The 14,978-nt window shown below is 39.7% G+C and overlaps 1 protein-coding gene across 3 annotated transcripts; it reads right to left on the bottom strand.

Moving 5' to 3' along the window:
• Nucleotides 1-262: 262 nt before the first annotated feature.
• On the bottom strand, nucleotides 263-14,049 carry eme1 (essential meiotic structure-specific endonuclease 1). Of its 3 annotated transcripts, none has more exons than XM_085170356.1 (10): nucleotides 13,916-13,989; nucleotides 13,505-13,632; nucleotides 12,553-13,265; nucleotides 12,273-12,400; nucleotides 12,019-12,108; nucleotides 10,524-10,645; nucleotides 8,154-8,292; nucleotides 5,355-5,470; nucleotides 5,068-5,257; nucleotides 263-572 (listed from the first exon to the last, which is right to left on the bottom strand). In XM_085170356.1, the coding sequence occupies exons 3-10, from the start codon at nucleotides 13,241-13,243 to the stop codon at nucleotides 396-398; spliced, it is 1,653 nt and encodes a 550-aa protein (XP_085026482.1). In that variant the 5' UTR covers nucleotides 13,244-13,265; nucleotides 13,505-13,632; nucleotides 13,916-13,989; the 3' UTR covers nucleotides 263-395. The 3 variants fall into 3 exon arrangements, with proteins under 3 accessions (XP_085026482.1, XP_085026481.1, XP_085026480.1); XM_085170355.1 differs by lacking the exon at nucleotides 13,916-13,989 and adding an exon at nucleotides 13,727-13,903; XM_085170354.1 differs by lacking the exon at nucleotides 13,505-13,632 and having other exon boundaries at nucleotides 13,916-14,049.
• Nucleotides 14,050-14,978: the final 929 nt, after the last annotated feature.

Raw genomic sequence — 14,978 nt, 5'->3', positions numbered from 1 at the left:
GCAAAAACTGAGTTTTCAAAAATATCCACCCTGGCCAGAGTTTTTAAAAATCTCCGTTTCCAGTGACCGAAAACGCCGTTTACGTGTGGACGAAAGGTGCAAACGCATAGAAAAATCTGCGTTTTCAAAAATACCCGGGTACGTGTGGACGTAGCCTAAAATCAGTCACCTCACTAACGCTTAAAGTGAGCTGTAACACAATTTCCCCCAGAATCAATTAAGTATGGTTGATGTGCATATCTTATAGTGGTCTTCAAAACTGTTATTTGAATAAAACTTTAATACATAAATAAAAGTTTTAAAAATCTGAACTTTAATTACATAGTATTAAATTCAAAGATATGACCACAAACTGCCAACTCAAAGCAGGTGGGCCACAAAATCAAATTCAAATTTCAGAGATTAGAGTCTAGACTCAGTTCTGGGTCACAGGAGCTCATTGTCAGGAAGATGCGTCTGGAGAGCTCCGGACCAATCCTACGAGTGGTGGAAGTGACACCTTCTCCTCTCCGGATCAGTAGGTCAGAGAGCAAAGAGATCTTCTCTTGTTTCGTCCTGCACAGGTTGTAAGCCTACAAACAGACCAGGAAATATCAAGTATTAGCAAATAAACTGACATGTTTGCAGATGTGCCTTGTGATGTGTTGACTCACATCCGAGAAATCTTATAGGCTGCACTTAACATTGTGATAAATAAAGTAATAAAAAAGCCTAAGCTCTTCATGCCGCCAATGATGACCACAGACCAAACACAAAGTGAAGTTTGTATGTAATTGTTTTGCTTGCAAAGTCTATGAAAAGACGCAAATGTATGCAGGATAGAGCAAATAGAGGTGATCACACATCAACAGGATTTGAAAAATAATGCTTTGTACTCTACTTGGGGTGGCTGTAGCTCAGGTGGCAGAGCGGATCAGCCACTAACCAGAAGGTCGGTGGTTCGATCCCAGGCTGCTCCAGTCTGCATGCCAAATATCCTTGGGCAAGATACTAACCCCATGTTGCTCTCCGATGCATCCATCGGAGTGTGAATGTGTATGAATGTTAGCTACTTAGCACTTAAGTTTAGAAGTGCTTGTGTGATTGGGTGAATGAATTAGCTGTATAAAGCGCTTTGAGTGCCCAACAAAATGATCTTTTCCAACTGTTGCAATACCCCCCTCTGTAAAGTCAATAAAATCATGGTAAAAAATTAAAAACAACAAGCTCGTACGCCAAGTGTTCAACCCAGCGGTAGCAGTGACAGCACAACGTGCCAGCTTCCAAAAAAAACAAGAGATGCACAACTGGGAGAAAGTGGTTTGCAACGGAAGATATGTCAGTTTTGTCTTACATACAGTGGCTTGCAAAAGTATTCGGCCCCCTTGAACTTTTCTACATTTTGTCACATTACAGCCACAAACATGAATCAGTTTTATTGGAATTCCACGTGAAAGACCAACACAAAGTGGTGTACACGTGAGAAGTGGAACAAAAATCATACATGATTCCAAACATTTTTTACAAATAAATAACTGCAAAGTCGGGTCTGCGTAATTATTCAGCCCCCTGAGTCAATACTTTGTAGAACCACCTTTTGCTGCAATTACAGCTGCCAGTCTTTTAGGGTCTGTCTCTACCAGCTTTGCACATCTACAGACTGAAATCTTTGCAAAACAGCTCCAGCTCACTCAGATTAGATGGACAGCGTTTGTGAACAGCAGTTTTCAGATCTTGCCACAGATTCTCGATTGGATTTAGATCTGGACTTTGACTGGGTCATTCTAACACATGGATATGTTTTGTTTTAAACCATCCCATTGTTGCCCTGGCTTTATGTTTAGGGTCGTTGTCCTGCTAGAAGGTGAAGCTCCGCCCCAGTCTCAAGTCTTTTGCAGACTCCAAGAGGTTTTCTTCCAAGACTGCCCTGTATTTGGCTCCATCCATCTTCCCATCAACTCTGACCAGCTTCCCTGTCCCTGCTGAAGAGAAGCCCTCCAGAGCATGATGCTGCCACCACCATATTTGACAGTGGGGATGGTGTGTTCAGAGTGATATGCAGTGTTAGTTTTCCTACACACATAGCGTTTTGCATTTTGGCCAAAAAGTTCCATGTTGGTCTCATCTGACCAGAGCAGCTTCTTCCACATGTTTGCTGTGTCCCCCACATGGCTTGTGGCAAACTGCAAACGGGACTTCTTATGGTTTTCTGTTAACAATGGCTTTCTTCTTGCCACTCTTCCATAAAGACCAACTTTGTGCAGAGCACGACTAATAGTTGTCCTATGGACAGATTCCCCCACCTGAGCTGTAGATCTCTGCAGCTCGTCCAGAGTCACCATGGGCCTCTTGGCTGCATTTCTGATCAGCGCTCTCCTTGTTCGGCCTGTGAGTTTAGGTGGACAGCCTTGTCTTGGTAGCTTTACAGTTGTGCCCTACTACTTCCATTTCTGAATGATTGCTTGAACAGTGCTCCGTGAGATGTTCAAGGCTTGGGAAATCTTTTTGTAGCCTAAGCCTGCTTTAAATTTCTCAATAACTTTATCCCTGTCTGGTGTGTTCCTTGGACTTCATGGTGTTGTTGCTCCCAATATTCTCTTAGACAACCTCTAAGGCCGTCACAGAGCAGCTGTATTTGTACTGATTACACACAGGTGCACTCTATTTAGTCATTAGCACTCATCAGGCAATGTCTATGGGCAGCTGACTGCACTCAGACAAAAGGGGGCTGAATAATTATGCACACCCCACTTTGCAGTTATTTATTTGTAAAAAATGTTTGGAATCATGTATGATTTTCGTTCCACTTCTCACATGTACACCACTTTGTGTTGGTCTTTCACGTGGAATTCCAATAAAATTGATTCATGTTTGCAGCTGTAATGTGACAAAATGTGGAAAAGTTCAAGGGGGCCGAATACTTTTGCAAGCCACTGTATAATAGGGCCCCTATAATTCAAAATCGGCTTCACAAGCCAGAGACAGAACATAAAAACAAGCAGTAGGACTTCTGAAAGCACATTACTGTTAATAATTCCAGTTATTGGTCCCCTACCATTTCATGTTGTGGTAAATATTTGTGGATTTTAAAAAACACCCATTTGGCAAAAATACACCTAAAAAGACTGAGACCACACACACCTCAGAGGAAGTTCATTTGTGTGTGTTTTATTCTTTTAATCACTCATGGCCATAGCTGAGGGTAGGAACTAAAAACGTCACAATACCAGAAATGTAAAGTATACCTTCATACCCAACTCTTGATGCCTTCAATATCAAAAAGTTGGGATAAAAACTACATGGGGCCCTCTTCCCCGTGTAGTTTTGCTGTGCCATTTGTAGTTTTCTTACGGCCATCATCTTTTATCAACATGTAAAAACAGTATTGCTGTCAGAATTAATCTCATTAAAATGACGTTAACACCATAACCGCATTAACGCAGCAAATCTCCGTTAGCGAGTTAGCGTGGATCACCCCGTGCGCGGGCGACACACGGTGTCAACACGTTAGCGCCGTCAACGTCGTTTTAACAAGATCAACACTGACAGCACTAAAAAAAAAACAGATGAGAAGACTTGTATATTTATGCAATTCTCATCAGTTCAGGAAGAATTACAACCTTGATACATTTGCTTCCTATAGTACCACATTTTCAGAATTTTGCTATTGAAATCAAAAGCTTTGCTTTCACGCTCAGCTGTCTCTTCAGCACAACAGACCAGTACAGCACCTGCATCACTGCGCCACTCCATCTGTCAGTGTCCGACTCCACTCTTCTCCCACTTCAGGCAGCAATCCATCCCCAAATTGAACGCCTGGCATCAGACTTTTGTTGCTAACTCTAGTCAAGTATCAAGTATGTAGCTTATCAAAAATATACAAGATTGTTACTGTAATGCAGAAAAAGTTGTTTTTTTTGTATATTTTATATTTTTGTCTACTGAACATATTTAATGTTTAGGATCAAATTCTAATATTAGATAAAGATAACTCAACTCAATGAATGACAAACGTGAAGATAATCCAGAGAAGGACTTCAAACCATCAAAGAAAGGTTAAAAAGAAAATTACCTCAGTCTGTAAATAAAATGATCAAATATTACATTACATTGTTTGACTTTCAAGCAGCCAATGTGAACCTGCCTTAACATAAAGACTGTAGCAGAGTAGGGGTGGGGGGGAAAATCGATACTGTGTAGTATGGTGATATTTTGTTTGCTAATAATGTATCGATACAGGGACAGCAGAAATCGATATTTTGTTAAAAAAAGGTTTTTGTGCTCTGACTTCAGAGCATGTTGATCCTTTTTCTGAGCAAGAATCCTGACATTCCTTCACTGTCCAAATGTGTTTAACTTGTTTTTTGGCAGCAATAAACATGACAGTTTACTTATTTTAATTTAAGACATGTTTTATTTTAATTAAGTTTAAAACTTTTTTATTTAATGTAAAATTATATTTTGTTTTAATTTACTTTCAAATTCTTCAGTTGCTGAAGGGGCTGCATAGTTTTCATAAAGTGCATAGTTCAGAATAGCTATAATTGTACCAGATGGTTGCGTTCAGTTAAGTTGGACTAGACTGTAATACAAACCGTTCAGTTTGTCAACAATAAAACTGAAATGAGAGAAAGACTGAGTGTGAGACTTTGATATTAGATAAAATGAATATTGATAAAGTTTACCTTTATGTACAGAATCTGAATATCGCAAAATATTTTAAAAAATTGCAATAATATTGTATTGTGCGTTAAGTATTGTGATAATATCGTATCGTGGGATGTATGGTGATTCCCACCTCTATAGCAGAGCTCCGATATATGGAACTTCAGTGAAAAACCTAAATTAATTCTCTGCAACTGTGTTCTGAGCAACGCAGTAAGAGGTTAGCAGTGGATCCTTTAAGTCCTACAAGCTGTGAATTGGGGGTTGTTGTTGCCATAAGAATAGAAAATATTTTTTCATGTGAGAAGAATCTGATAGAACTGTTCTAATTACAAACAGAAGCAGGAGTAGAACAGAAAGGCAGAATTATATATTCTTTACCATGGTCTTGTCAGTAAGCTGTTGCTATAATCAAGCTTGTACCTTCTTGAGCAGCTGTGGAGAGGGATAAGCTGCCAAGATGGCAGCAGCCATGTCTGGGCTCACTCTGTTGAACTGCTGGATCTGTCTCTTCCACACCTGCAGCAGGCCCTTACCACCTCTATCCACCCGCTGGCCCCCTGCCCACTCACTTTCTAGGTAGAAGGAAAAGCCAGTCGTTTCCCTCTCTCTCCTGAAAAAACAGGGAAACATGGGAAATGACTGTTTGATCTGGCAGAGGTGGTGTTAAGCTGAACTGTGATGAGAGAGAAAAAAAAACAGTTGCTCACTTGAAAGGGGCCTCTGCAACTGCTTTGGTTGTCATGGTGATGTGATCCGAGAAGTCCCTCCAGGTACAAAAGAAGCAGACTGAGACACCAGTGTGAAGCTGGAGATGCACCATTGCCTGAAGGGATATTAGAAAACAAACATGAATCACTATAAGCCTAAGCAAAATAATAACCGTGATTTAATTTGCCCCTTGAAAACACACCAGACTCTTCAGTATAAATCAACATGTTTGCCACTGCAGCCAGAGATCCTTGAAATTGTAGACCGCTATAAAAAAAACTAAATAAACATCCTACAGTTGTGTGAAAAAGTGTTTGCACCCTTCTTCATTTCCCTTTTTTTAATGTTTCTCACACTTAATGATTCACATCATTAAACAAATTTCAACATTAAACATTAGACAAAAATAGCACAAGTAAATACAAAATGCAGGTGTTTATTGTTGGGGGGGGGGGGGGCGGGGGCAGACCTACGCCACGTAGGTCTGCCCCTTTCACTGTGTGAAAAAGTGACTCCCCCCTAAACCTAATAACTGGTTGGCCCATCCTTAGCAGCAATCAATAGCTGTCAGTGAGTCACTCTGACACTCCTCTGGATGGCGCTCTGCTTGGTGTTGGCTCTCTGCGGTATGGTATCACTTCCTGTTACAACACAGTGGTGTTTTTGTGTAGCTTATTTGTATAGCCAAGTGTATTAAAAACTAGATAAGATCCTATTTCACAGTGTCATCTTCACACACTTTATCCAAAACACACAAAGAAGTTTTACATTTTAAATTATTTAATTTTAAATATTCACTCACTGTGTATTTAGGGATTCACTAGCTTAGCTCATAGCAAACCTGCTGGTACCATGGCCTGTTCCTCCTGCATTTTCCTCCTCATTGTGTCAGATGTTTAGTTTACTTCTTGGTCTCCTGTAGCAATAATGATACTTGTAATCCATGTAGTGTGTTTGCAGTCCTGGAGGCCAATATTTGAATTTGAGACCCAGCTTCACACCCTTGAAAAACGCAGGTGCAACAAAAGGTAGCGTCTCCCCCAGAACACTGTCCCGAGCAGCCAGGAAAACAGGATGGCTGGATGACAATGAGGAGGAAGCGTAGTCCTAATTTAAAAGATTAAAGCAGATAACTAGTAAAGCTATAATATCTTACTGTTGATCACTGATCAAGACTGTTAAAGGCAGTCCTATCTTAGCGGAGGTATCATTAGAGGGCATACCACACATTTTCACTGATATGCAGATGACACCCAAGTTTATTTAACCATGAAGCCAGATAATACACACCAATTAGTTAAACTGCAGGAATGTCCTAAAGACATAAAGACCTGGATGGCCACTAATTTCCTGCTTCTAAATTCAGATAACCCTGAGGTTAGGGCTGGGCCATATCATACCGTTCACGGTAATACCGGTATAATGTTGGGCAACGATATGAAAAATTAAATATCGCGATAGAATATGGGTAAAACGCGCGTGCCTTTGTTTTCATACACACGGCGGAAAAAGCATGGCGGCGACGGAGAATGAGAAGAGCGAAAGCGGATCGTTAAATGAAACGGATGCACCAGAACTGGTTTGTAAAAATGCTGCACTATTTTTGGTAGAGCATGCTACCGGACCATCGTTATTACCGTGTTTTGTGGAAAATACGGCACACTTAAAATCCTTTGATTTTTCTGAAAATCGACAGTGCCCCTTATAATCCCGTGGGCCTTATGTATGAATTCTGGTTGTGTTTACTGACCTTGAAACGATTTTATGTGGTACACGGCGCTGGAAACTCTGTCATGTTTTAGTACGACTTGGCTAAGGTATGAACCCGCACCGCTTGATGGATTGTCGGAGCATTACGGCTATCGTAGGCAGGAGCCTCGGCGGAGTGATACGTACTGTGCTTCAACATAATATTACCGTATTGTGTGTGTATAACATCTTTTTAAGTTCTGTGGATATTATACATGGTTATGCTGAGGATATGTCGGCCAGTTTCCACTGGAAATGCCTTTTGGTTAAACTTTCAGCAAGGAATTTGCACTGTTACATTTTTATATAACTTTAATGCACATAAAAAACAGCTGCTTGCTTAAGTGAAAATACATTAATGTTGTTGTTTTGGGTTTTTTTGCACTAATAAAATTGTGGAGTTGTAAAGTATTTTGTCCAGTGTCAATTATATCGTCAGTTATATCGTTATCGCAAATTTTCAAATGTATATCGTGATAAATATTTTTGGTCATATCGCCCTGCTCTACCTAAGGTTCTGGTACTCTTAAAAGTCATACGGTATCATACCAGATGCTTATTATGGATGTCATTACATTGGCCTCCAGTAACACTGTGAGGGAGCTGGGAGTCATTTTTAACCAGGATATGTCCTTCAATGCACATATTAAACAAATATGTTAGACTGCTTTCTTCCATTTGCACAATATTGCTGTCTCAGAGTGACACTGAAAAACTAGTTCATGCATTTATTACTTCCAGACTGGAATTTCAATGGCTTTATTTCTCATTTGTTGCTGACTTGCCTTGGATTACAGCATGATGTCTAGCTTTTTAGGATCTTTTGGTCTACTCCACTTTGTCATGCAGTTTCCATTTAAGTGATTTCTTAGGGGTAGCAATCACTTTTTCCACACATGGCCATGTACGTTCATTTTTCCCACACCTATTATATTTAAGGGATATATTGATTCAGTTGCATGGGAATTGTTTAATTAATACAAAAGCTCTTTAATTTTATATTTTTTCTATATAATTATAAATTGTGCTGTGTCAACCACCTAACCTACCTCCTCTACGTCAACGCGCGACACCTCAGGCAGTACACCAGCTCCACCATTCTTCTTTCTCCTCTTGGCTTTACTTCCCCGCGTCTCCTCCCCTGCAACAGCCTCTCGAAGATGCTTCTGTTTTTGTGATTTCTGTGATCTTGTGAAAAAACATTTTTGGTCATTTTAGACATTAATGCTCAGGACCTTCATTGATGCATTTACTCTCTTCACACCTATTCCTCACAGCATTTCCACCAGAGGTTTTCCAGATTACACAGTGATGCTTGCCATATTTTCAGACAGCCGTGTGTTTACGCAGTTATGCCGTTTCTGAGTGCTTGCCTTGTTGTTTTTAAACACTTTATGAAGCACTTTACTCTATACTATTATGCAAGTTACACAAAGAGACACCTTTGTAGGACCATAAAACCGGTGTAAAGGACAGACCATTCTCTGCGCTTCTTGCAGCTGAACTCGTTCTCTCACACGTTTTAGCTCAGTTGTCGCAAAGATAGATACAGAAAATCTTTACCACCTCATTGCATATATTGATTGCACATTTAAGTTCCTTATTGTATCGTTTTTAGATTTTGATTAATTGGGCGGTACTCGTTTATTTGTATTTAATTGGTAGTTGTAACACATTAATTTCCCAATTTTGGTAAATATTTATCATTTTAATTTCAGTATCTTTCAGTTTTTTAATTAGTTCCAGATGTTACTTTAGTGTTTACTTACAGCTTTCCTGCTCTAATTGAGCATTCAAAGTGCTTCTTACCACCAGCCACATTCATATTCACACACACATTCATACAGCTCACTGACAGACCCACACAGTCACAGTTCATTGCTCTGGGGTGAGCATGTAGCTCAAGGACACTTGGGCATGTGGAATCAATCTCCTGACCTTCTGCCTCCTGAGAAACAGATACCACCACAAGTGTTGATGTAGTCAAAGTCACAGGGCTTTTAAATTATTCAACTTAAAAAATGAGCCTTTTTTTTTCTTTGGGGGGGCAACTTTAAAATGGATCATGATACTTTTGAAAAATACATTAAAGAAGATGGGTTTCAAAAAAATATTCTTTTGCATTTTACATCAAATGGGTTTTAATAAGAGCTTTCATGACTGGGTGGTGTTGTTTCTGGTAGTGATCATTAAAAAAAAGGGTTTTTTCATAGTGAGAAAGAAAAGTAATAAAGCCTGAGAGATTATCTATTTGGTGATATATTTAATTTAACAACAGTCGCCTCAAAGCACTTAATATTGTAAGGCAAAGACCCAAATACAAGACAAAAATACAAAGAAATACAGAGAAATCCCAACAATCATATGATCCCCTATGAGCAGGCACTTTGGTGACAGTGGGAAGGAAAAACTCATCATCATGGGACTCCCCCAGCACCCTAGGCTTATTGCAGTGTAACTAAGGGAGGATTCAGGGTGACCTGATCCAGCCCTAAATATATGCTTTAACAAAAAGGAAAGTTTGAAGCCTAATATTAAAAGTAGAGAGAGGCTGTCTGTCTCCTGAATCTAAATTGGAAGCTGGTCTCACAGAAGAGGAGCCTAAAAGCTGAAGGCTCTGCCTCCCATTCTACTTTCTTACTTTTTACTTAAATTGTCTGGGAATCATAAGTAAGCCTCCAGTCTAATATCGTCTGAAATATGCTCTCTTTCCCAGTCATTTTGGATCAACTGAAAGCTTTTCAGGGAGTTTTTTAGGAAATCCTGATAACAACAAATTACAGTAGTCCATCCTAGAAGTAATAAATGCATGAGCTAGTTTTTTAGTGTCACTTTGAAATAGGGTGTTTCTAATTTTAGAGATATTGCGAATGGAAGAAAGTCAAACATATTTTTTAATACGTGCATTGAAGGACATAACCTGGTGAAAACCGATTCCAAGATTCCTCACAGTGTTACTGGAGGTCAAAGTAATGCCATCCCATAGTAAGCACCTGGTTAGAGACCATATTTTTGAGATTTTTGGTGGCCGAGTACATTGACCTCAGCTGAATTTAGAAGCAAAACATTTTAGGTCATCAGGGTCCTTATGTCATGAAGACATTCCTGCAGTTTATCTAACTGGTTTGTTTTATCTGGTTTCATAGATAGATCAAGTCAGCTGCACAGGAGTGAAAATGTATGCTGGGCTTTCTAATTACACTGCCCAAGGGAAGCATTTGTAATGTAAAGAGAATTGGTCCTACCACAGAACCCCGTGGAACTTCATAATTAAATTAATTAAAATTTGATCTACCCTGAGCCAGATGAACAACTATCTCATTAATAGAGGGGCTAAATACAACGATAGCACATGCTATAGAGCAACAATAACCAAATTATCAGTTAAAATGTTCTACAGCTCAACCTTCAAATGTTACCTGAAGTATTTCTCAAGCTCAATAATTGCTAGGCTAAGGGTCTTGCCAAGGTGACGCCTCTGCTGCTCCTGGACCCAGAATGTCAATGTGGACCCACAGTCTGGTCTGCCATGCCTCTCACTCTGGATTAGACAGGGAGGTAGATATTAGGAAAAAAATTAACTCTATTGATATGCAATTAGAACTCTTTAAAATGAATTATACTATGCAACTAATGACAAGAAAGAATGAAAATTATGTAAATGTTTACCTTTATTTCTTACACGTAATAACATATTTTCTTGTTTGCCATGTCCTGCATAAGCAATTTTCTGAGTCAGTTTTTCGCTACACTCACAATTACAATATATTCAATACACACAATTTATGATTGTGTGTATTGAATATTGAAAACCTCATACCTATCATTTCTCTGTGCCATGAAGCTCCAGTGTTGTACATGTTATTCAAAAAACATAAATAAGACAACACCTTTCATCTCAGTGTCTTTCTGCAATAAAAATCATTCTATACCACCAAGAACATGAATCCACTACTGAAAACAGTTGGCTACAAATACATAATTTACCCTAGTCTTAGTAAGGTTTGTTGAAAACTACTGCTAAAACTACCCGTTTAAGAAATGTAGTAAGTCTTTTGTTAAATGGGACTATATTTGTAATTTTTTTTAAACATATTTACATTTTATGGGGAATTCGTTAGCTTGGAGTTGACCATTTGTACATGTTTAGCATAATCTAATTTTCTTGGTTGATGTACAAAACGTGGATGTCATCGATGTTTAAGCTCACACTAGCTGTACATATAAGCAGCGCTGCAGGTGGTTTTCTAAGGGTAGAAATTAGCAATAGCTATAAAGCTACTAATCGGAAGGTTGGTGGGTCAATCTCTGGCTGTTCCAGTCTCCATGCCAAATATCCTTGGGCAAGATAGCAACCCAAAGTTCCAATGCAGCCATTGGAGTGTGAATGTGTGTGAATGTGTGTGAATGTTAGAAAGCACTGCGATAGAACAAGCAGAGAAAAAAGTTAAATAGTTACATGAATGGTTGTAGGTCAAGGGAAGTATGTTACTCACCCTCTTAAATAAGTAAAGAATAAATAAATATTTTTCTCAAAATATTTTCACACTCATCCTCATTTTTTATTGTTCTATGGTTAGCACTGTTGACTCACAGAGAATTTTTATGGTTTGAACCATCTGATCTTTTTTTTTTTTTTTTTTTTTTAATGGACCGATGAAAGTTTTTATCATTTGTGTGGTTTTTTTTTTTACCCTAATGGCCAAAATACATAACTCCTTTAACATTACCTAATGTCATTTTCTAATTGGCGCTTGCCTTTTGCCTTCTCCGTTTTCTTCCTGTTGTTCCTAAACTCACCTAGTTTCTGATCAGATGCAGTTATGCTTCATCTAGACTTCTTCTAAACAGTAGAAGAAGCAGTGGTTCTGCTCTGTTGATCCTTCAAGCATATCATCAGCACCCACAACAAACCTGAACGTAGTTGTGGATCAAAGTAATGAAGTCCTCCACTGTCATCTGTATCACAACATAGGCCTCTGGTACAGATGCTCCTTCATCTCCCTGAAACATGGCGAAGATAGTAAAAGGTGTTACTGCTAAATAAGCACTCGTGAAACCACTTCTCATTCAGTTATGGCAATTACAGCAAATTTGACAAGTTCACATTCATGCTTCACTTTGAGTAAAGTGAGGTAAAGAGAAAAATATCGCATGTGTCTTATCACCTGCGCACAGGGAGCTCTTCTCATCCAGCTCACACTGCGTGGGAGGGATTGTTTCTTGATGGCGCAGCTACAACCCAGAGCCTGTAACGAGGCCAGCAAAGTGCCGCCTCCTTCCAGCTGTAGGAGAGCTGCGCACACAAACACACTCAGCACAATTACAGCCACAATTAGCACATTTAATGACTTCAATAATACTGCAGATGAAAGACTGGCTGCATGTGCAGTTTAAAATAAAATTTGTAATGATCTGCATTTATCTACATTGCCAAGTATAATGTACCTGGATCCACCACCACCACCATATGCGTCATACATTCCTCTGGCCTCAGGGCCCTAGCTGCCTCTGCCAGAGCTTTCCTCTCCATTTTCTGTCTCTCTCGTTCCTCCCTGAGCACATCCTTGTCTGGCTGCTGTCTCTTCTTAGCCTCCCTTTTACTCAGAGCCACTTCCCTGGAGGCCTGGATCCCCTCAACCGTTCGCTTGCCAAGTTTCCTCTTGGAAGGAGAAGTGTCTGTGTTTCTTGCTCCTTTCAGAGGAAGCTCCTGTCCACGGCTCATTTTTCTCACCTGATGTGAGCCGAGCGGGCACTCTGACTCTGGAAAGCCATTCTGGCCAGAAAACTGTGAGCTGGCCAGACAGAGCAGCAAACAGTGCTCAGCATCGTTCTCGTTAGTCACGATGGAGGAGGCGCTAATCACATTGTCTCGCTTTGCCTTGATTCTTTGTGCCAAAGGAACATAAGGTGCATCATCATCATCGGAACTGCTGCTGATTATCATTACATTAGCCATTCCCATGCACACACCACCACTCCCCCTCCCTGGGGAGGCGACAGCTGCTGCTGCAGCATCAGAACCATCAAAGTCGACCAAGTCTGGTTTCTCTGCACGTCTGTGGGAGGCTGGCTGGAGGAAGTCAAACACAGGCAGCTCCTCATCTGGGTCACTGGTGCAGTCGCTTCGGCTGCCCATGCTCACATGTCCAAGGAGGTTACTGTCCATATTGTGTGACACAAGAACAACAAGAGCATCATCACTCAACAAGATTTGAAACAAAAGTCTTTATGCTTCTTAAATAATTAACAAATTATTAGGTAAACCTGAAAATCAAAACCTAAAGCAACAGGTAAAGGCGTTTTCGTAAATTCAACTCGAACACAGTCCAACCACCAAGCCTTATTTCAGTGAAATTCTTATTTGAATAAACAGTGCGCAGTGCTTGTTACCACCCACCGTAGTGTTTTCTGGAGTTAGAAGATAAGCAAGGCCAATTATAGGAGTCGCTTGGTGTAACGTTATTGACTTCTCTCACTTAATTGAATATCCAACTTACAGCTACGCTGTGTCTAACCAAACAGGACCTGGCGATAAAGAAATTACTTTTTAAATTGAGTTTGGCACGACATTAATGTTCTTTTAGAAACGATCAGGAAGGACAACCCGAGCACATTTTACCCGACTGCAGGCATCAGCTGAAGGTTAGCAGACTAGCTTAACGCGTCGCTTACTGCGGTTCGCTTAACTCTTTGAAATTACAAGGCAGTAGCAATTAAGTAGTTAATAAAGAAGCAGCATAGATAAGAAAAACATATTAACTACTCGCTCTAACTTCAAACTACAGCGAGAAATTATTTATTTATTTACCCGAACACAGAGAACTGCGAGACTTGTTTGATTTCCCCGGGTAATGATGCATTCAGGGGTTCCCCGAGGACGAGGATTTTCTGAAACTTCCGCGGACACTGAGGCCGGGTCTTGTGGCCGCATTAAGAAAAAAAACTTTTTCAAATAATGTTTTTCAAATAATGTTTCTAAACTCGAAGTATCGACCTTAATCCCAAAATAGAAACGAACTTTTTTTTAATGTGGCCCTAACAGTAGTAGAGATAGTAGTAGTGCATTTAGAAGTAGAGGTTTGCAGACGGAAAGAACGTGACGGCGCGAGATTTAAACTACAAACAAAAGTGATTCATAGTTTTTTTTTTTTTGGTTTTTGGACTACGTTAGGGCTGTGCAATACTGCAAATGTCGGTATCGATCCGATATCAAATAAATACAGGGCCAGTATTGTCGGTACTGATACTTTTAACTTATAAAGGCAGCTTATGTAGGGAAGTGCAGTGTGTAATGATTTATGAAATGAATCGTCTTCGACCACTAAATCACTCAGAATTTTAATTTCTACAATACTTAGTTAACACAACAAAACACAACTTTCATGTATTTCAAAATGTGGGTTCTTTGAGACCTGTAATGTAAATAGGCCTGTTTATAAAGCACGTTGGGTCAGCTTCTGTTGTTTAAATGTGCTATATAAAATAGTTGTGACAGTCAATACAAAAAGGTTGAGATATTTTTCATAGTCCATGTTTGAGGTGTATAATAGATTTAACACAATTCAGTGAGCTATTTGCTGAACTTGGAGGACAGAAACAAAGTATTGATCCTATTGCAATAGTGCTGATCTAATGCCAATACCCATTTTGGTATCGATAACTGGGTCGATACGCCCTCCTGATTTGGATCACAGATTTTTGCGCTTGGCATAAGCTGGTGTGTGGCTGGACTAGAATGACATTTCAGGTAGAGGATGAGGACGACATGGATTAGGGAGACTTGATGCCGGTCTATGGTGAAAAAGAGTCACGAAGAGAGAAACAGAAGAGTGGATGGAAATTTATTAGGAACACAGAGCAGCAAACAAAAC

Source organism: Neolamprologus multifasciatus, chromosome 8 (assembly GCF_963576455.1).
Source record: "Neolamprologus multifasciatus chromosome 8, fNeoMul1.2, whole genome shotgun sequence".
In the NCBI taxonomy this organism is placed as follows: Eukaryota; Metazoa; Chordata; class Actinopteri; order Cichliformes; family Cichlidae; genus Neolamprologus; species Neolamprologus multifasciatus.
The sequence above is the reverse complement of the archived record's forward strand: the minus strand, read 5'-3'. Positions and strand labels throughout refer to the sequence as shown.